This window comes from Mobula birostris, chromosome 31, assembly GCF_030028105.1.
Source record: "Mobula birostris isolate sMobBir1 chromosome 31, sMobBir1.hap1, whole genome shotgun sequence".
In the NCBI taxonomy this organism is placed as follows: domain Eukaryota; kingdom Metazoa; phylum Chordata; class Chondrichthyes; order Myliobatiformes; family Myliobatidae; genus Mobula; species Mobula birostris.
In genome coordinates this window covers 7,091,581-7,114,829 of record NC_092400.1, presented here as the reverse complement: position 1 = coordinate 7,114,829, position 23,249 = coordinate 7,091,581, and the positions used below count along the sequence as shown (strand labels likewise).

General features: G+C 42.4%; 1 protein-coding gene across 1 annotated transcript; it reads right to left on the bottom strand.

Annotated features, from left to right (window-relative positions):
• Window positions 1-3,616: 3,616 nt before the first annotated feature.
• Window positions 3,617-21,338, bottom strand: LOC140190888 (heat shock protein beta-1-like). The gene is made up of 3 exons (XM_072247826.1): window positions 20,872-21,338; window positions 8,806-8,869; window positions 3,617-4,427 (listed from the first exon to the last, which is right to left on the bottom strand). The coding sequence occupies exons 1-3, from the start codon at window positions 21,221-21,223 to the stop codon at window positions 4,064-4,066; spliced, it is 780 nt and encodes a 259-aa protein (XP_072103927.1). The 5' UTR covers window positions 21,224-21,338; the 3' UTR covers window positions 3,617-4,063.
• Window positions 21,339-23,249: the final 1,911 nt, after the last annotated feature.

Here is a 23,249-nt window from a genome sequence, read left to right as displayed (position 1 = left end):
AATAAAGAACTGCTCACAGTAATCCAGGGGGTATTGACTCACTTTAGGCCATGATGCCACAAACAAACCACATCTTAGTAGTATAGAAGTCCTTCAACCTGAATTAACATAGTGGCTTTATATCATTCAATATTTTCTCCAGTAAATGTCCAACATGAAGGAACACTGATTTGTTACTGAAGATAGAAGTTAGCACGTGACCTAACATCATAGGGTTTGGAGTCAAGGCTGAGAGCTTGCAAGGACTCTACAAACATCAATGTCACCTACAGCCACCATGTCATCGGTACATTAAGAAAAAGGTTCCTCCACCAAAGTAACTCGTCTTCACCCAGTCTGAAGAGTCACCCTGACCACATGGGCAATGCTATTAATGTCGTTTCATCAGCAGCTGTTGGGTGCTGAGACTCAAGACCAATACAATGCATGCAGATTAAGACTTCCTACATTAATGTGCGGAGTATATATGAACAAAGTTTCATTAGAGCCATTGTATCATAGAGCACTACCGCACAGCCACAGGCCCTTTGGCCCATCTAGCCCATGCCAAACTATTTGGCTCATCTGCCCACTCCCATCAACCTGCAGCTGAACATAACCCTCCATCCCTCTCCCATTTAATTTTTATTAATGATTATTTTTTCATTTGCTAATATCTCAGACTAGTTTGAGTGGACAGGAAAGTGGTCTTCACCTCAACTTCATCAGTGATCTTGTAAAATTCAACCCAAGATGCCGTAGGTTTATTTGGTAATTATTTAAAATGATACAGCATTCAGTGTAGCAGACATCCCACCCTGCTAAAACTCATTTCAGGGAGGTAGCACCACCATTTCAGGGAGGTAGCACCCACCCCCCCATCAATCTCCAAGGGTGTATGTAATACTTTGTTTAGTGATTTTGTCTAATCTGTAAACCAAGTTGGGTATATGCAGAAAATGTGACATTAAAATATGTAGTTATATTCTATTATCATGTTTATTCTATTACAACTTTAAGCAAGTCTACAGGGAGTTTGGCCTCATTACATAGGACATCAATAGAGTACCTCCTTAGCAGCCAGCCAGCTAGTTTAAATAACGTTAGCTATGCTAATGAACGAATGACGCCTGTTAAACTCACAGATGTCTTTTACAGTCATCTGGGCAATAGAAAAGTCACTGTTGCAAACAGTGCAGCAAGCAACACTGTCATTATTTTTGACCCCTATTAGGCAGGGGTACACTTTAGTGTAGTCTGGGGTGAAGTGCGCTTTATGTATTTTTTTGAAACACTCTGCCATGGTGGTGCAGGACACGAAACTGAACTGATGGAGAGACCGAGGTCGACTGTGAAGCCCGCCCACAGGGAAAACTGATAGGTCTACTTAGCACAAACAGAGACCAATCAGAATGTTCGCTCTCGCTCCCACTCCAGCTCTCGCTCTCCCTCTCAAAAAATTCAATTTCTGGGATATTTTATATAATTTGTGGGTGTCAGGGAGCTGCTATCAATATGCGGGAGACTCCCGGAACTTCCAGGAGAGGTGGGATGTCTGGTGTAGTAATTGACATATCCATATCAACACACACTGTTCTCACAGTTTAATATGTCATATTACTCTGCCATCCAAATACTCAACTAGCGTCATGCCATTTTACTTTTGTGATGCTTGACCTACATTTACATCCATGTGCAATTGTACATTCAGTGGCCACTTTATTAGGTACACCTGTACACCTGACCATTAATGCAATTACGTGGCAGCAACTCAGTGCATAAAAGCATGTAGACATGGTCAAGAGGTTCAGTTGACATTCAGACCAAACATCAGAATAAGGAAGAAATGTGATCTAAGTGACTTTGACCATGGAATGATTGCTGGTGCCAGACAGGGTGGTATGAGCTTCTCAGAATTTGCTGATCTCCTGGGATTTTCGCGCACGGCAGTCCCTGAAGTTTACAAAGAATAGTGCAAAGAAAGCCAACATCTCCCAAACATACTCAGTGTCACCCCACGTTACTCGTACTCTCCCCATTTGAAGAATAGGATGGTGCTAAACTGGAGAGGACAGAAGCTGAACGGAGTCGAACAGATAGCATATCCTAACACCCATGGAGCTTTCCATTACAGAGGGAGCTAATGCTGAACTGTGGCCAGTGGCTGAGGTCCAGATGTTATCCCATGAATATGTACCCTCTCCACATCTCACTTCGCCTTGGCCCATGCTTCTCTGATGGTACAATCATTACTCATCCACCCCTTGCTTCCAGAATGGCCCTTGACCACTGCATCACAGCCTAATACATGTTGGGCTTACCCTTGTTCCTATTTCTTAAATGTGCTTAAATGTCCCTTTTCATTTCAGGTACCTAAGATACATTTTATTTTTAACCCACAACTAATCATAAGTATCCTTGAGCCTAGTAAGACTGCAGATAGTTAAAGTTAAAGTCTGTCCTGACGTTGTGGCCCATCAGGCCGGTGCTTATGCGGGTTTCTGTGGCGTGAAGCGACTGAGAGAACGAGACTCACCCCCCCCCCCCCCGGATAGGACGCCAATCTATGACGAGGTTAACCCCCAGCATTTTGCCAGTACCCATTCTCAGCTGGGTGGACTGGAGCAGCGTGTGGTTAAGTGCCTTGCTCAAAGGCACAACATGCTGCCTTGGCCGAGACTCGAACCCACAACCTTCAAATCATGAGCTCAACACCCTAACCACTTGGCCATGCACTAAGACTGCAGATGGAAAAATTTATTTTATCGTGTTTCGACACACAGCACACAGCACAGTAACGGGACCCTCTGGGCAATGAACCCACACCACCCAATTACACCCATGTGAGAAATTAACCCACTGACCCGTACGTCTTTGGAATGTGGGAGGAAACTGGAGCATCTGGAGGGAACCCGTGCGGTCATGGGGAGAAAGTACAAACTCCTTGCAAATTGTACCTGGCTCACTGGCGTTCTAATTGTGCTACACTAACCACAATGCCACTATGTCACCAATGACATATATAGTGATATGTAATGGGCAATTACGCATATGGGTATCACCATCAATGTACCATCTAGTGTATTCCTATTGTGGAATGTCACAGCAACCAGAAAAATAGTGAAATGTAGCTCAAACTTTGCACAAAGTGGTTCAAAACGTGTTTGTATTATATCCCTGTCTTATGTTTAAGGACTCCCTACTCAATTCATCATGAGGTGTTTTGTAAATTAACCCCATTGATATGAATAACATTGCTGAATTTATGCAGAAGGGTAAGTGTGGTCAAGAGTTTCATTCTATTTTCATCCTTTGTTGTCGGAGAAGAATGCGATAGATTTGGTATTTGATCTACAATATTGTGCAAAAGTGTTAGGTGTATATATGTATATAGAGAGAGAGAGAGAGAGAGAAAGAAAGAAAAGGAAGCTAGGGTGCCTAAGACTTTTTCAAAGTACTGTATTAGTCAATGTAGAGGGGAAAAGGAGTTTGTAAATCTGGCGGGAGCAAAGGGTATTGGGAACAACAAGGGCGGAGTGCGGCGGGAGGGGTGCGGAACAGGTAGCAGAGAAGGATCAGGGGCAGGGGGTTGGTGCGGGTGCAGACACACCCAGCCCCGAGACACCAGGCAAGGTCATTTGATTCCAAGCAATTGGTTTATTGACAATTACAGAATTTCTTTCTAGTACTTCCCGCTTCCTGCCCTCTTCCCTTCCCTTTTTCCCAACCATGATTCCCCTTTCCCTGCCCCTTCCCACTCTCTGCCCACAATAGAGACTCAGAAACAGGTCTACCATCACTCACGTGTGTCATGATAATTGTTCTTATTTGCGGCAGCAGTGCGATACATAAAATTACTACAGTGCTGTGCCAGATCTTAAGCACCCTACTATATATATGTGCCTAAGACTTTTCCACAGTACTGTAGAATGTCAAAGCATTTTTTTTCATTCTCTACATTTATCTAAAATGTACTTTCACTTATTTTAGAGAAAAACATTGAATCAATGAAGTAATCTGTGAGAATTTACTTTGAACGAATATTTTGCTGCTATACACATATATCTTTTCCTTTCTCCGTTGGTTACTTTTTCTCTTGCTCTTCCAGAAGCACTTCCTCTTGCTGTGCCTTCTCTCCCTCCACCTCCTTTCCCTGTTCCTCCTCCTTCCCTTTGTCCAGCTCTTCCTTCATCTCCTTGCCCGGCTCTTTGGAAATCCCTTTTTCTTCCTCTGCCTCCCTTGCTTGACTCATCTCCTCCTCTTCACTGTGCTTCTTCAGCACCTCCTTCTCTTCCTCTTTTTCCACTTTCTTCACATCTTCAGGCCGCTTCTCAATTTGAACCGGAATCCTCACCTCCGTAGGTCTGGAGAGGGGAGCTTCCACAATTAGAATGCTGTTGGAGGTTAAGGTCGAGGTCACGGACCTGGCATTCACACCTGACGGAAGCCTGAAATCAGATTTTTGTGAAAAAAAAATCATGAATTCAGTTCATGGAAACCAAAACTGATTTGCAAATAGGAAACTAGGAATGCATTCTATCGATTATGTTCCCCCAAGCTGGTGCCTACTTTGTATCCTGTATTTTATGCCTCGGGTTTTGTTCCTAAGTAACACGCACAAAATGCTGGAGGAACTCAACACGTCAGGCAGCTTCAATGGAAATGATCAAACAGTCATTGTTTTGGGCATAGATCCTTCTTCAGGTCTCGAAAGGTTGGGGGGAAGACGCTAGAATAAAAAGATGGGGGTGAGGAGAAGGAGGAAAGCTAGAAGTTGTTAGGTGAAGCCAGGTGAGTGGGAAAGGTAAAGGGCTGGAGAGGAAGGAATCTGATAGAAGGGGAGAGTAGACCATAGGGGAATGGGAAGGAGGTGGGGAACCAGAGGGAATTGATAGACAGGTGAAAAGAGGTAAAAGGTCGGAGTGGGGAGTAGAAAAAGAGGGAAGGAAGAGGAGTTTTGTTTTTAACGAAAAGGAGAAATCAATACTAGTGTCATCCGGCTGGAGGATATATAGTGTTGCTCCTCCACACTGAGGGTGGTTTTATTGTGGCACAAAAGGAGGCCATGGACTGACATGTCAGAAAGGCGATGCAATTTGGAATTAAAATGTTTGGCCATCAAAAATTTCTACTTTTGGCAGATGGAGTGGAGATGGTTGACAAAGAGGTTCTCCAATTTATGACAGGTGTCACCAATGAAGAGGAGGCTGCATCGGAAATACTGGATACAATAAACAACCCCAGCAGATTCATAGATGAAATGTTGCCTCACCTGGAAGGACTGTCTGGGGCTCTGAATGGAGGCAAGGGAGGAGGTGAATGGGCAGGTGTAGCACCTTGGCCGTTTGCAATGACAAGTGCCAGGAGGGAGATTAGTGGAAGGGATGAATGGACAAGGAAATCATGGAGGGAGTGATCTCTGCAGCAAGCAATGAGTGGTGGGGGGAAGTAAAGGTATGTTTGGTGGTAGGATCCCTTTGAAGTTGGTGGAAGATACAGAGAATTATGTGTTGGGTGTAGAGGCTTATGGGGTGGTCGTTAAGGGCAAGAAGAACTCTATCATTATTAAGGCAATAGGAAGATGAGGTGAATGCGGATGTCTGGGAAATGGAGGAGGTGTGGGTGAAGGCATCATCAATGATAGAGAAAGGGAAATCCTGTTCTTTGAAGAAGGAGGACATCTCTGATGTCCTGGATAGGAAAGCTTCATCCTGGGAAGAGATGTGGCAGAGATGAAGGAACTGAGAAAAGGCAATAGCACTTTCACAGGAGACAGGATGTGTAGAAATAGAGTCAAGACAGCTGTCAGAATTGATCGGTTTCTATAAGATGTTGATCGATAATTTTTTTGCAGAGATGGAGGCAGAGAGATGAGTGAATTTAAGGGCAAGGTGGAAGTTGGAGGCAAAGTTGTTGAAATTGATGAGCTCAGCATAGGTGCATGAAGCAGCACCAATGCGGTCGTCAATGTAGCAGAGGAAGAGTTGGGGAGCATTGGCATGGAAGGCTTGGAACATGGACTGTCCTATGTAGCCAGTGAAAAGGCAGGAGGATTCGGGTCCATGCAGGTGCCATAGCGACCCTCGTCTGGAGAAAGAAGAAGGAGCCCAAGGAGAAATTGTGAGGGAGGAGGAGGAGGGTGGTGGTGGAGAGGTAAAACAAGCCATGAGCTTTAAAGTCTTCTTGATGGAGGATAGATCTCTATAGGGACCGGTAAAAATAAAACGGCCAAGGCCAGGGAATTGAAAGTTAGTGAGGAGATTGAGATGTGTTCCAATTTGATATTTGTATTTGGATTTACTCAATTAAATATTGATTTTAATTAGCTGCAGTGTCTGTTACCATTGTGATGGTGAATATGTTCCAGTTAACAATATTGCGCACGCACACACAAGTCATGCCTTAACATTTATTTACAGACTATGCCTGTGGGGTTTGCACACCTTGCTCAGAGTGAGCCACACTGAGCTGACTGATAGCTAGCACATCCACCAGGAGGTCAGATCAGAACTAGTGGCCAGAGACCATAATAAACTGTCAATGTTTCAACCTGAGACCCTTCATAAGGATTGACCTACCCTGAGGAAGGGTCTTGACCTAAAATGTCGACTGTTCATTTCTCTCCACAGAAGACGGGCTCCTCCAGCATTCCACATGTGCCACTCAAGATCTCCAGCATTTGAAGAATCTCTTACGTGTGAATAAAAGTGTGTGTTTTTGCAGGGAGTATTATTGGGGATTCAATGGAAATCAGGGCTGGGGTCACGCCCAGACAGATTGATGATCTAGGTGAAGGAATAGAATGTAATTTTTCAGAATTACCTGACAAATGGGTGGGTTTGTCAGTTGAGATGACAAAGCAGAGTGGATTCAAGATTTCAACAACGGATCTGTGGCAGGTTGGTCCATGGCAGGTGTAGTGTTATATGAATAAATATAAAGTTATCCACTACAGTCCGAAGAGAAAGGAGCTTGTTATTTCAATGGTATTAGATTGGGAAGTGTTGACGGACCGGGAGACCTGGATAGAGTGGACATGAGAGAATATTTCCAATAAGATCAGAGGGCACTGCCTCAGAATAAAGGGATTCCCCTTTTGAACAGAGATGAGGAGGAATTTCTTCAGCCAAAGAGGAGTGAATCTGTGGCACTCTGTACCTCCCAAGCAGATCCTTGACTTCCTCATCGGGAGGCCACAGTCAGTGTAGGTCGCAAGTAACATCTCCTCCTCACCGACGATCAATACTGCTGCACTTCAAGGATGTGTGATTAGTCCACTGCTCCATTCTCTCCATACCCATGACTGTGTGGCTAGGCACAACTCAAAAGCCATCTATAAACTCATAGATGACACATCTGTTATCGGCAGTGTCACAGATGATAAGGGAGCATAGGGGAGTGAGGTAGATCAACTGGCTGAATGATTTCTTAACAACAACCTTGCACTCATAAACACAATAGATTATGTAGATGCTGGAAACCCACAGCAACACATGCAAAATGCTGGGGGAACTCAGCAGGTCAGGCAGCACCTAGGGAGGGAAATAAACAGTCAACATTTCGGGCTGAAATGACCAAGTGGAAGATTAGTGGAAATAGATGAATAGACAAGGGAATCATGGAGGGAGTAATCACTGCGGAAAGCGGAGAATGAGGTAAGGGGAGGTTAAGATGTCTTTGGTAGTAGGATCGCATTGAAGATAGTGGAAGTGCAGAGAATGATATGTTTGATGTGAAGGCTCATGGGGTGGTAGGTGAGGACAAGAGAAATTCTATCTCTGTTAAAGTGGTGGGAAGATGGGGTGAGCGCAGATGCCTAGGAAATGGAGGAGATGCGGGTGAGGGCAGCATTAATGGTAGAGGAAAGGAAGCCTCGTTCTTTGAAGAAGGTGAACATTTCTGATGTCCTGGAAAGGAAAGCCTCATCCTAGGAACAGATGCGGTGGAGACAAAGGAACTGAAAAAAGGGAATAGCATTTTTCCAGGAGATAGGGTGGGAAGATAGATGTGGGAATTGGTAGGAATTGGCAAAATAGGAACTGGCTATTGAAGACCACTAGAATTATTTTAAATGATAACACAGCTCAGATTCCACACTGTCCCCACATTCAAGAGCGGGAGTAGGCAGGCATGGAAAAATTTCACCTACGTTTTCTTACAAGTAATAAATTGAACCACCGTTCAGAACACCGAAATTTGATTCCCCCTTTGCACCAAGTGCGGTGTAGCTAATTTCCTCGTTCAATACTATTCCTCACACTCTCTCTCTGTCTCTTCTCTCTCTGCTCGCCTTTCTCTTTCGAATGCTCTCTCTCTCCCTACACTCTTTCATAGCTATCCTTCACAGAATGACAGAAACATATACTAATGACGAGAGGGAAGCCCATCAAATTTATGTCACATGTGAGGAGCTGTCCAGACCGATCCGACTTCACAGCTTTTCCGAATTATTGCACATCCAGCACGTAACCAAGTATTTGTTTGAGGTAATTCTAAGAACAGTGAGTTCCAACCCCCACAATTTTTCTTCTTCCTACCTCCTTTCAATCCCCATCCTCCTACAATGTTCTTCATCTTCCTACTCAGTGAATTTCAAAACATCTACACATGACTTTACACAACCTCCTGTCTGTTTACACTTGTTGTTTTTTCTTTGTTGTTTACCAGCGTTAAATATAACATATTTATTTGCCAAGAACTTTTCCTTGACTCATTTGTTTGTTTCCTTTTCTGTTTCCCAATTATATTTAGTTCCCATTAGTCATCTTGTTAAACACCACAGCTGGGTTAATGTGAAGACGACAGTTTGATGGAAAACAAACTTACTTGTACTTTCTTGTGAAAGTTCTAGAAATAAACCCATGTTGATCTTCCTTTTCCACGTGGTTCCCTGAAAGCAAACCAATATGGAACAATGATACAGAAGGCAAGATGATCAAAATATACAAATCAGCAAATTGTTTCCCATTGGGATTCCCCACTTATGCATTCTTTTGTTTGGAAGTAAACTCAACAGAATACAGCAAAATACCTTTGGACGCAATAGCGGTGCTCATTCTGGTACTAATTTTTGTTTCCCCATAGAGCTCCTAGTTTCTGCTGCTGGTGCAACCCTAAACCAACCAGCATGTCTTCTCCCCTCCTGCTGTCACCATGCAGTCTTCCCTCTGGGACCTGAGTCAGATCAAATCTGACACCAGCATAACAAGTATCAGAAATCTGATGCTGGGAAAAGCTAAGTAGAATGCTTTATAAACTCAAGAGATTGAAAACTGAACAAAGGCACACAGTAAAGCAAGTTCACGTACTGTAATCAATTCTATGACTGAATAAATGCCCGAGTAACATAGGAGCCAAGTGGTTAAAATAATTGTAGGTTGCTCAGTATATGCCCAGTGGCTGTGATATTTACTATCATCAAGCACTTGAAGAGGCTGTATTAACTCCAGACTTGCTGACGACATCAACCCAGTGCAATTCACCTACTGCCAAAGCAGGTCTATAGTGGACACTCTCTCCCTGGCCCTACACTGATCTCTTGGAGCATCTGGACATTAAGGACACCTTTATCAAATTATTGTTTAAATGCCGGCAAATATCACAGGATATTGCCAAACTGAAAAGTTAATTGATGGAAGCTACATTGTGATAAATAAGTATAGTTGTTAAATTAAGTCATTTTCTGGTGTGTATTTATTGTTTGCTCCATTGAATTGGCAACAAGTGTTGCAGATAGAGACTGCACGACAGGTAGACAGGCACATTGCTTGATGTTGTTTTGGGAGAGCATTTCGACAAGATACTCTGGTGCAACATATAGTTATGACTAGATGGTGAAATTACCGAGCACTGGCATTGTGATAGAAAAGTTCGTTTGAAGACAAGTATCGTGAGGTCACAAAGGATTTCATTGTGACATCACAGGACATTGGCTTTGCGATGTTGTTACACACTTTGTCACAGCACTGCACACTGGCATTATGTCATTAGAAACTGTCACATAAAATCCTCTCATACAACTCAACATTGGGGTTTCTACAGAATTTCATACTCCTACATTTTAAGAAGAACGTCCTTAGTATTGGTATTAGATTATGAGGACACTCAGTCCTCGTTTATTGTCATTTAGAAATGCATGCATTAAAAAATGATACAATGTTCCTCCAGAAAGATATCACAGAAACACGGGACAAACCAAGACTGAAACTGACAAAACCACATAATTATAACATATAGTTACAACAGTGCAAAGCAATACGGTAATTTGATAAAGAGCAGACCATGGGCACGGTCAAAAAAGTCTCAAGTCCTGATAGCCTCATTATCTCACGCAGACGGTAGAAGAGAGAAACTCTCCCTGCCATGAACCTCCAAGCACTGCAAACTTGATAAATAAGCATTACATTTTTTAACATATTTGTTCTAAAGTTCTACAATTTACTCTTGAGACACTAGCCTGCATGTTAGCCTCAATATTGCATCCAACACCCTATCTGACAGCAGCAAATTTTCTCCCAATCTCTAGAAAATGTTCATATTTATAATGAACGTAAATCAGCTGAAATAATTAAACACCAGTGTATATGAAACTCGTGTAGGTACAAGAAGAACTTGTAAATTTCAGCTCAGTTCATCATCATGCCTGCACCATCCTTTTTTACGAACCTCTAATTTTTCAATGTTAAGTCATGATAAACTTAAGGCGGAGGTAGATAGGTTCTTGATTAGCCAGGGCATCAAAGGGTATGGGGTGAAAGAAGGGGAGTGGGGATGACTGGAAGAATTGGATCAGCCAATGATTGAATGGCGGAGCAGACTCAATGGGCTGAATGGCCTACTTCTGCTCCTATATCTTATGGTCTACGGTCTTAAATAAAAACATTCAAAGAAACAGATAACATAAAGCAGATCCCAATGCACGTATTTTTTAAAAAAGAAGGAAAGGAAAATGCATATATTTTTTCTGCCTGGTCACCAGTTTTTCACCTAGCAAATGATTGGTAGCAAAACTGCCCATTGCCCTGGAACAAACGTAGGTTGGGAGTTTGTGTATTGGCAGGGTTAAGTGAACAGATGCAAAAGAGCAAAGGAATTTGGATATACAGGAACATGTGTAGATTGGATATGCCCAACATCCCATGATATTTTCAGCCATTTAAATGATTTATATGAACATATGCATGCAGGTGAGTACAGATGCAAAGGCATTATCAGGCCAGAATCTTCAAAACATGAAATATCTGTGGATTGCTAGCCAATGTTAGCATTTTTAAGTGGATAAGACTTGTTTTAATGCCTTCAGTATAAGACAGTGTCTCAAGATATTAACAGGTACAGATACAGAACAAATAAACACAGGAATTGCTGGAAATACTCAACAGTTGTTAGCCCACATGGGTGGAGAGGTAAAAAGTTAACATTTCAGATCAATGACCTATCAGCAGAACTGGGAAAGGAATTAAGCAGCACCAGGTGGAAGAAATGAACAAAAATTGACGCAAGGACTCACAAAATGTTACTGTAAATGTTAATATTTCTGTTAAAATAGCAAGCTGAAATGTTAGAGAAATACTGATGCTTGGTAACAGTAAATAGTTTACACAGAACGTTCAATTGTCCTGGCAATAGCACCACCTAGTGGGTTTAGCCTGGTATTATTGAACAAACACCCTGGTTAAAATAAACTTCTCCAGATTCCATCTGGGTGGGTACGGGTATCAATTATAACCGACGTTTTGATGACAAACTATGTCATCTTCATCAGGGGCGATGCCTGGGCATGTCTAGTCCAGTGGTATTTATATCCCCATAGTCCATCCCTCCTGATTGGTTAGTCCTCATCCAATCAGATTTCCACTGTCCCACTAGAGGAAAAGAATTTTAACAAAGACAAAGGTCTCCCTCTTAATAGGAACTGGAATTCAATTGTCAACAAGGTGGGACAATAGAAACCTGATTGGATGAGGACTAACCAATCAGGAGGGATGAACTATGGGGGTTTAAATACCACCAGACCAGACAAGCCCAGACATCATCCATGAAGAAGTTGGCAGAGTTTGATATCGAAATGTTGGTTGTAATCAATAATTGTACCCGGCTGGAAGCCTGAGAAGAGTTTATTCATTATATATGCCAGGAAAGCACTGGATTCTTTCTCACCCTGGTTAGAACTTCACTTTTTATACAAGCCTGAGGCACAACCCAGAATTTGCCTCTGCCGTACCAATATGCCTGTAACCCTGACCAGGTAACCGATCTAATGTGGGAGCCAGACACTGCCTGTAGCTGTTAGATAGCCAGCCATAGCGTACACTCTATTGTGCCCCTGAAGAAATACAAGATTATTAACTATATTAGGATAAAAGCCAGCTGGTGGTGTAGTGGCATCAGCGCCAGACTTCGGAGCAAAGGCTCCTGAGTTCGAGTCCAGCCGGCCCCCTTGCACGCTTTCCATTCGTGCTGGGTTGAGCGTCGAGCTAGCAACTCGGCCTTGTAAAAATAAGAAAGCCTGCAAAAAGAACGGCGTCCCGGTGACTCCACTTAGAGTTGAGGGCTTTCTTCTTCTTCATATTAGGACCAAGGATCAACTTTATTCACAGTATACACTTAATGTATTAGGAATTTGTTGTGGTGTGTGTTGACATGACATGCAATAAAAAGTGACAACATTTGACAATTACTGTATAAATAATAAAGAATTCAATAAAATAAATTGAGTTTAGTACATGGATATTGAATTAAATGTGCATAAATACATAAATACTGATATGTATTTACAATGTAAGTAGTATTATAAAAATGGTTTAAATTGTTTACGGAGTAATGCAGTGACTGGATAATAGTGTGTGTGTGTGTGTGTGTGTGGGGGGGGGGGTGGGGGGGTGGTGGCTAGAATGGTTGATAAGATTAACTGCCTGGGGGTATAAACTTTTAAGATAGTGTGAAGTTTTTGTTTTAATAGCCCTTTAGTACTTTCTAGAAGGGAGCTTTTGGAAAATACTGTTTGCAGGGTGGGTAGTGTCCACAATGATTTTACCTGCCCACTTCCGTGTCCTGAACATTTACAAGTCCAGCAGTGATGGTAGACTGCAGCCAATGACCTTTTCTGCTGAACGGACAGTATGCTGTAGATTTCATATATTTTACCTGGATGTTGCACCACACCAGACAGCATTTGCAGATGCACGGATGCTGTCTGTGATGGGGAGTGTAGAATTGCACCAGTTTGTTCTGGATAAGATGGAATTTTAGCACTTGCCCCAGGAAGTACATCCTCTGCCGAGCCATTTTGCTAATGAAGTAGACATGGTTCTTCCACGTGAGGTTGATGCACGAGGGATTAAAATGTTGTTGCAACTGTTTATGATGTGTTTGCAAGATTTTGTAGCTGTTTTATTGTCTTAAGCATTCCTGTGCAACTTTGTCTTTTCTTCATAAGGGATAGGTTGTCTTGCAAATCTATGAGCCATTGCGTGGTATTCCTGCTCAGCTTGCAGTAATGGGACTGCTTTCCATGGTGATTTTAAATGGTGGCTAAAAATCACAGCAAAGACCCTTAACCTTTGGATTTCCCAATAACTTTGCTGTTTGCCAGAGAAGCATGCATTTCCTGAGATGCCATGAGAAGAAAGCATATATTTAAAATACAATCGCCCATTCTTGGGCAGATATAGAACATAGAACAGTACAGGACTTTCGGCCCACTTTGTTATGCCAACCTTTTACCCTACTCTCAGATCAATCTACCCTTTCTTTCTACATAGCCCTCCATTTCTCTGTCAACCTGTGCCATATATATATATATATACACACACATAACATTGCCAATACACAAAAAAAAATCACAGAAAGATACTGGCAGAGAATGAAGGGTCTTTTTTCCTGTGCGAATAGGAGCTGTGAACATGACAATTTTTAGTGTTTGAGTATTTATTGATTTAAACTGCAGTGAGCTTCAATATGCAGCCCAGGAGTTGCTCTTGTTTACGTTGTGGTGGAGATGTGAAGACGCTTTGTGCCACGCTGCAGATCGGACATGATATTTTCATTTGTAATGCTGATTATCTGCAGTGCTGTGTTCAGCAATTCTCTACCTTAATGTTGGTAATATTTTATTCCTTACAGCAACATGCTGCAACATTACTGTATTTAATTCACTGCATGATGTTTTTCTTTATTTACTACAGCAATCTATTTGCTGTTTTTTTTGACTATCAATGGAGTTTTCTAGGCATCAAAAGTTTTTGTGTTGTGATCATTAAACTGTGAGGAGGAAGCATTTCACAAGTGCTGCTGATTATTGGCTTAATAATTGAGGCTCATGTTTGTTAATTATTATGGCTGTTAATGCTTTCAGCTCTTTTCTAGGACAATATCATAAGCTAACGGGCTGGTCTGTTGAAATAGCTATACAAATGATATTTTGCAGAATGCTTACTTGCTGGTGAATCTGACTTTTTTTCTCCTTAATCCCAGATGGTGTTGACCCTGGAGTATAGTTCCCAAGGCAACAGTAGCCCTAAAGGAAGTGCTAATTACAGAACTGCAATAGTGAAGCAGGGTGGGTAACTCTTAACAGCCAGTTGCCTGACTCTGAACTGCCAAACAGGCAGTCGGGAATGGGAAGCCAAAAGGCAGGAGTGAGGACAGATCCCAACCAATGTTTGCTGTAGTGTTGGTGAGGGGCTAGTGAGAGAGCAAGCTACACAGTTGCATTAACAGCTTGTCTGAAAGAGGAAAGAAGCTGTTTAAGTATGCAATTCTTTGTGGTCTGTTTATCGGTTCCCAAGCCTATTGTTTAAGGATAAATGGGTGCAGTTTAGACCAACGATTGGTGAAAGCTCTGAATAGGAACCTGGTCCAGGAGTACTTGTATCTAACAATAGTTTTGCTATCATCATACTGAGAGAGCATAACAGAAGCAAAAGGTTAATCTTTATGGCTCCATGTTGTCGTGGATAATACACTGAGTCACTGGGTTGCCCTGTGGCTTTCTTTTTCAAAATGGTGATGTATGCAATGGAGGGTTCTGAATAGCATGCCTGTAAATCTTCCTTCAGACAAGAGACATAAACTATTTAAATTTTCTTGCCCTTGAATGTGATTCCTTCTTTTGTATGTCACTCCCAATATGTAGATGAATCACCTCAATGCCAATAAGATTATGACTCACAACCAATTCCTGGAGAACGGAAGGTATTTTATACGAGAGCAAGATATTCTCTGGTGAAGAAATTCATTCAGCTCATCCTGCATCAAGCACCAAGAGAAAGTATTTTTTTTCTTATGCCGTTCCTTGGAGATAAGGGTGATTTGTTTCACACTTACTCCTGTGGATTCTGAGATGAGAGTGTGTTACACAGCTCTGCCACAGATGGGTCAGCTGACGCATACAGGGTCCAGTGGAGTGGGTTATTCTGCACTCTTTCTGCTGTTTTCATTTCACCTTCAGTGTTGTCTCCAAAAGATTCGAGGAGCTTGCTGTCTTACTGGACTTGGATTACTGGTGCCTCACTCTATGTTTCTCCATTATCTTGACCGATCAAAATTTGGGACTCCGATGAGCTGGTGAGGATGCTACAGTTTTTCAGGGAGGTTCTGCGAATACCCTGGAGGCCTTTCTTCAGCTCTCCTCAAAACGTTTTGCCTTGACTAAGTTTGGAGTACAGTGCTTCTTCCAAGAGCCTCATGTCAACTTTGACGATGACGTGGCCCATCCTTTGAAGTTGGTTAAGCATGGTCAGAGACACAAGACTCAGGATTTTGGCCAAGGATAGGATGTTGGTGTTGTCTGTCTGTCTTACCAGTGCATTTGGAAGATTTCACATTGACAACATTGGTGGTCTTTCAGTGGTCTTGAGATCGCTAGGTAGGTACCCCTTGTCTTCGAAGCATATAGAAAAGCTGTGAGCCTGATGCTGAGTTTGAGGTCACTCTTCAAGCACCCATTCCTCACAGTCAGAGACTGTCCTGGCACACCACAAGCAGTGGTGAATTTCATCATGTTTGCTTGCCTCCTCTGCAATATAGAAATCAATCCATGCTTTCCAGCGTTTCTTTGTAGATATTTACTTTTTTGCCAAGAGATACAGTATGGAACAGACCCTTCCAACCCAATGAGCTGCACCACAGAGTAACCCACCTGTTTGACACTAGACAATTCACAATGACCAATCGACCTACTAACTGGTATGTCTTTAGCTCGTAAGAGGAAACTGGAGCACCCAAAGGAACCCCACGTAGTTCACGGGAAGAATGAACAAATTCCTTGCAGACTGTGGCAGAACTGAACTCTGAAGCCCAGAACAGCCCGGGCTGCAATGGCATCGTGCTAACCGATACACTACTGTGATAGGAAGTGTCTCCAACTCAAACATTGACTGTTCATCGCCTACAAATGCTGCCTGAGTCACTGAGTTTGCTTTTCCTTTCATTGTGGACCTTGGTTTTGTGGAATGGTTTTGCGTGGTCTTGGTCTTCTGGTGGTTCAGTTCAAATCATGTCCTCTTTCATGATCCCGGAAAAGAACTGGTGGTCATTTGGTGCCCAGTTTCCAAGTGTGCATATGCCCAGGGTTATCTGCAGATTGTAACTAGAGTTGGAATTATTCTGCTTCTGGAACAGAAGGGATGAAATTTGAACAGGTTCTTATTTGTCCTGGAGGATTGACATGTTGGTCGTGCCACAGTATGGAAGATTGAGAAGGGGATTCATTTATGGTCCTGCACTGCTTGATATCTGATTCCAAAAAAATTCCAACAGATTTGTCAGGCAAGAATTCCCCTTTAGAAAACCATGCTGACTTTGGCCTATTTTATCATGTGCCTCCAAGCACCCCAAAACCTCATCCTTGATAATAGACTCCAACATCTTTCCAACCACTTAAAGAGTGAAGTGATATTTGCAATCTTCCAGTTCTCTGGAACCATTCCAGAATATAGTGATTCTTGAAAGATCGCTACTGAAGCCTTCACAATCTCTTCAGATACTTCTTTCAGAAACCTGGGGTGTAGCCAGTCTGGTCCAGGTGAGTTAACTACCTTCATGCTTTTCAGCTTCCAAAGCATCTTCTCCTTAGTAACAGCAATGATGCTCTTGTATTTCTGGCATTCTGCTAGAGTCAACTAAGTTGGTTCTGCAGTGAGTCCGTTGGTAAGGAACGTGCTTTGTAGGCAATTTAAATTCCACCTTCATACACATTACAATTCTTGTTTCAGTGTTTCAGGTATCTATTTGTGTATTATTGCCAAAAGGACTTCATTGGTTATAAAGTACACTCAACTGTCTTGAGGTCCTGAAGCACAGCATGCAAATATAGATGTTTTTACTTCTGCCTATTTCAACACATCCTACAGGTTAGCTTGAATTAATATTCTGAATTTGTCATCCTTGCATCATTTAGTTTTGTACGTCTCCGACAGCTTTCCATTGATCTTCGCCCATTACCTTTCAAGGCTAAGTTATCCAACAATCTCGTGTTCTTTCTTAATGCAGCTCCCTCACACCAAAGAGGAAATTCTAAGCCATAGCTTTCTTGTAAAAGAAATTGCTTATTGACTTCATTGTGTTCTTTGGTTACGCTAGAGTTAACATTTGTGTGTGAGCCACATACAGAGGGTTCTAAAGTAGTGCATTGAGGCTGTGTAGGAACTTCGCTTAGTGTAATAGAGTGGAACTTTTCTCTGTACTGTTCAGCGTGCTCTTGTGCCTCCCTGCTCTCTCAGTGATGAAGCTGTAGTACAGATTTCTTTTCTGTTCAATATTTCAGCAAAAAGAAATCTGACAAAAAATCTTCTGTAATTAGAAGCCTACCTGTAGTTAGTGTTGGTGCGTGGCCAAGTGGTTAAGTCATTCTTCTAGTGATCTGGAGGTTGCTAGTTCGAGCCTTGGCTGAGGCAGCATGTTGTGTCCTTGAGCAAGGCACTTAACCACACATTGCTGTGCGACAACACCGGTGCCAAGCTGTATGGGTCCTAATGCTCTTCCCTTGGACAACATTGGTGGTGTAGAGAGGGGAGACTTGCAGCATGGGCAACTGCCGGTCTTCCATACAACCTTGCCCAGGCCTGCGCTCTGGAAACCTTCCAAGGCACAAATCTATGGTCTCAAGAGACTAACGGATGCCTATCTGTAGTTACATCTGAGACAAGTATGAGGAAAGAAATGAAACTTCAAAGAATTTAACTTCAATTTTACAAGACATACCCTCTTCATGCTGCTTTCATTGGGAAGAGGCCTCAGATCCCATGCCATCAGTTTCAGGAACAATTATTACCCTTCAACCATCAGGCTCCTGAACTTCACTCACCTCAACTCTGAACTGATTCCAGAACCTATGGACTCATTTTCAGGAACTCTACAACTCATGTTCTCTGTGTTTTTATTTACTTATATATTTATGTTTACTGCAGCTTGTCTTGTTTTGCATATTGGTTGTTTGTCAGTCTTTTGGGTGTAGTTTCTGAATGATTCTGTTTTATTTTTTGTTTTACTGTGAATGCCTGCAAGAAAATGACTCTTGAGGTAGTACATGAACCTTGATAATAAATTTTACTTTGAACTTTGATTCTTTTTTAATTTTAATTTCATTCTCCTTGAAAACATTAATTTGACATTATTGTTAAAAGAATGTACCATTGATATAGAATGACATTCAATACCCCTGACCTTAAACGTGCTCCAGTGTGCAGATGAATCAGGCGATGCTCGAATATTATTCCTTTTGAATGAACTGTATTGAATCAGTAACTAGTGGAGACACAAGAAACTGCAGATGCTGAAATCTGGAGCAACACACAGTCTACAGAAGGAACTCAATGGGATGAGCATCTTCTGAGGGGCCGGTGGGAAGGAACTTCTGATGGTTTGGAATGAAAGCTTGCACCCAGACTGTTATTTTTAATCCAAAGTATTGACAATTTATTTTGGTTTCTTCCCCCTTCCCCACATTTTTATTCTGGCAACTTCCCCCTTCCTCTCCAGTTCTGATGAAGGGTCTCAGCCCAAAAGGGGTCTCAGCTTCTTTCCAAACATGGTAAGACTGCTGAACGGGTCCTGACCCGGATCTGGGCTGTACCCTGCAAATATCCAGACCTGCCTCTCGGTTTTTTTGCACTACCTTACTTTCCATTTTCTATTTTCTATCTATGATTTATAATTTAAATTTTTAATATTTACTATCGATTTGTACTCCAGGGAGCGGGAAGCACAGAATCAAATATCGCTGTGATGATTGTACGTTCTAGTATCAATTGTTTGGCAACAATAAAGTATAAAGTTTGTTCATTTCCATAGATGCTATCTGACCTGCTGAGTTCCTCCAGCATTTTGTATGTGTTTCTCTGGAGTTACAGCATCTGCAGAATTTCTTGAGTTTATAATAGTAGATGGTTGCTTCTCTGATAGGAAGCCTGTGATTAATGGTGTGCCACAGGGCCTTGTGCTGGATTCATTGTTGTTTATCATTTATATTAATGACTTAGATGATAATGTGCTAAACTGGATCAGCATATTTGCAGTTTACACCATGGTTGGGACCATAGTGGACTGTGTGGACAGTTATCAAAGCATGCAAATTGATCTGAACTATCCGGGAGAATGGGCTGAAAATGGCAGATGCAGTTTAATGCAGGCAAGTATGAAGCATTACATTTTTGGAGGACAAGCCAGGGTAGGACCTCTACAGTGATAGGTAGTGCACTGAAGAATGTAGTAGAACCTAGCGATCTGGGAATATAGATTCGTAGTTCCTTGAATGTGGCACCACGGATTGATAGTGTCATAAAGAGAGCTTTTGGCATGTTGGCTTTTGTAAATTAGGGCATTGAATACAGGAATTGTTCTGTTATGCTAAAGTTGTATAAGACGTTGGTGAGGCCAAACTTAGAATATTCTGGTCACCTACTTGCAGGGAAGTTATCAGTAAGTATGAATGAGTACAGAGAAAATTTTCTTGGATGTTGCTGGGACTTCAGGACCTAAGTTTCAGGGATAGGTTGAACAGGTTAGAACTTTATTCCCTGGAGCATAGGGGAATAAGGGGTGATCTGATATAGATCTACTAAATGATGAGGAATATAGATAGGGTAAATGCAGACAGGTTTCTTCCCCTCAGGCTGTGTGAGACTAGAACAAGAGGTCATTGGTTTTGGGTGAAAGGTGGAATATCTGAGAGGAATCTCAGAGGGCGGGTTAGAGTGTGAAATGAGCTGCCAGCAGACGTGGTGGGTGTGGTTTCCATTATAAAATTAAAAAGAAGTTTGAATAGTTATGGAGGACTGCAGGGAGATGAGACTAGGCAGAAAACCAGGTCTGCACGGACTACATGGGCTGAAGTGCCTGTTTTTGTGTTTTTAGTGCTCTGTGAATCTATGACTTGCTAATGGGAAATAAAACAAAATGGAGCTGAGGTGGAGAATCTGCCATGATCTTACTGAATGGTGGAAGGGACACTTGGGTTTGAGTAGACTACTCCTGCTTCTATTTCTTGTGTTCTTGTGAGTGAAAATGATGATAGTAATTTTAACAGTTTCTGTAGTAACAGCTTGTAGCATCATTTAAGATATGAAGATATTGCATCATGAGAGAGGGGTGCTTGGGAGATGAAATGAGGGACGGCAAAGGTTTACCTGAAGAGGATTAAGATTGCTACGAGGTGTAAGAGAGGAAGAGGGAAGGAGAGTTTAGAGAGAGAGTTCTGCTAAAGAGGATTAAGATTGCCAGGGAGGTGTAAGAGAGGAAGGGGGAGGAGGAGTTTAGAGAGAGAGTTCTGGAGCTTAAAGGTTTGTCAGGGCAACTCACTACCAATTGTGGTAGAGAGATTCGAGTCAGAGGGTCAGAAGTAGGTGGAATCTGTTGATGTTATCAAGGTGTTGCTACCAGTCAATGACATACCTGAAATCTCCAAATAATCTTCCTGTCTCTTCACTTGGAGTTCCTCAGGGGTAAAATGTTTCACATCAAGGCAGATCTTCCAATTGTCCAAGTTCTGCATGGGCATTCCCCAGGCAGGTCGTTGGGACAGAGTTGACGAGCCATGACTGGTCGCTGTGTTTTCGGCTAGGACGGGGCATGATCTCCTGGACCAGTTAGCGTTGAGCTGATCCTCCACCCACCCTATCCAGTCCCTCAGCGGCTGTTCAGGGTAAGGAGGGAGACCAAAATCCTGATCAAACAGGCAGCGTGGAAAGTAACCGCTCCTGAAGGGATCCCAGTAACTCCGGGCAAAGAAGGGTAACAAAGACATTTTCTCAGGTAGGGGGTGGCGAAATACTTCAAACAGTAAAACTGTTCTTAAGTGAAACTCCCTAAATTCGCTCCAGATGAAGCATGCTCCTTCTGCTGGTTATTGTCGCATGTGACAGTATTTATACACTAGCCCTGCACCCCAAACATAACTTCACTACTAATAAATATTCTTCCAATTTGTCACAGGGAACAATGTTAGATCATTCTGAGAAACAGCACACAGCAGTCACATTCCAATACATCAGAAGTTATATATAGAGATGTGACAAAGGGAAACTAACAATTGTATTTATAGCCTGCATTCAGTAGAAAGGATTGCAGAGAACTGTCAAGCTAACGTTACTTCTTCAATCTTCTGCTGGAAGCTATACCTTTGAAGGCTCCCAGTTTGCTCCTGTTTGCTATATTCATGCAATACTGTTGTTTTGCACTTTATTTGTCATAGCATTTTGGATGAATTCTCTCAAAGCACCAGCAGCGATTTTTTTTTGGTAGAGCTTACAGTAATTAGAGTAAGCAAAATATCCAGCATAAAAAGGCATTCAGCTCAACTAGGTTATATCCTTTCACTGATTTTCTTTTTACTTATCCATCCAGCTTTTTGAAAGAGTGATTCTCTTCGCCAGACTATTCCATGTGGGTAATTCTTTTTTTTATACGCTGGTGGAGTGCCTGCTTTATATTTGGCCTTCATTTTTTGATATCCCCAAACTAAAATGTCTTCTCCACATCTAAACTCTCAAACTCTCTTGAACAGCACACTCAAGATGCTGGCAGACCTCAGCAGGTCAGGCAGCATCTACAGATGGAATGAAATACTTACGTAGCAACACCAAGATGTTTCGGGTGGAGGGCCGCAACCGAAGGAGCGGAAGCCAAATAAGAAAGTGGAGAGGGGGAGGAAGTCGAAAGCAGATGATGGGGGAGCCCAGAAGAAGGGGCAAGGGGAATTAAGTCAAAAGCAATCGGCAGGAGAGGTAAACAACTGAGGAAGATTAAAGATTAAATATTAGCATTATTTGTCACATGTACATTGAAGCATTGGAACAGTGAAATATGTTGTTTTACATTGACTTATACAGTTCTAGAATGTGCTGGGGGCAGCCTGCAAGTGTAACACAGAAACATAGAAACATAGAAAATAGGTGCAGGAGTAGGCCATTCGACACTTCGAGCCTGCACCGCCATTCAGTACGATCATGGCTGATCATCCAACTCAGAATCCTGTACCTGCCTTCTCTCCATACCCCCGATCCCTTTAGCCACAAGGGCCATATCTAACTCCCTCTTAACTATAGCAATGAACTGGCCTCAACTGTTTCCTGCGGCAGAGAATTCCACAGATTCACCACTCTCTGTGTGAAGAAATTTTCCCTCATCTCGGTCCTAAAAGGCTTCCCCTTCATCCTTAAACTGTGACCCCTCATTCTGGACTTCCCCAACATCTGGAACAATCTTCCTGCATCTAGCCCGTCCAATCCCTTTAGAATTTTATACGTTTCAATAAGATCCCCCCTCAATCTTCTAAATTCCAATGAGTATAAGCCTAGTCGATCCAGTCTTTCATCATATGAAAGTCCTGCCATCCCAGGAATCAATCTGGTGAACCTTCTTTGTACTCCCTCTATGGCAAGAATGTCTTTCCTCAGACTAGGGGACCAAAACGGCACACAATACTCCAGGTGTGGTCTCACCAAGGCCTTGTACAACTGCAGTAGAACCTCCCTGCTCCCGTACTCGAATCCTCTTGCTATCGAATCCTTTTGCCTTCTTCCAGCACCAACATAGCATGCCACAATTTGCTATCCTGTAGACCTTTGGAAGAAGGAATCTCACAGGAGAGGATAGTGGACCGTAGGAAAAACGGGAAGGAGGAGGGAAACCAGAGGGAGGTGATAGGCAGTTGAGGAGAAAGAAAAGGGTAACCAGAATAGGGAAATGAAAAAGAGAGAAGGGGAGAGTAATTATTGGAAGTTAGAGAAATTGATGTTCATGCCATCAGGTCGGAGGCTACACAGATGCAA

Coding starts and splice junctions, on each gene's coding strand:
- LOC140190888 (XM_072247826.1), bottom strand. CDS start 21,223: ATGTCTTTGTTACCCTTCTTTGCCCGGAGTTACTGGGATCCCTTCAGG. Junction 8,870..20,871: donor AGATTATTTGGAGATTTCAG/GTATGTCATTGA, acceptor GTTTGCTTTCAG/GGAACCACGTGGAAAAGGAA. Junction 4,428..8,805: donor ACTTTCACAAGAAAGTACAA/GTAAGTTTGTTT, acceptor ATCTGATTTCAG/GCTTCCGTCAGGTGTGAATG.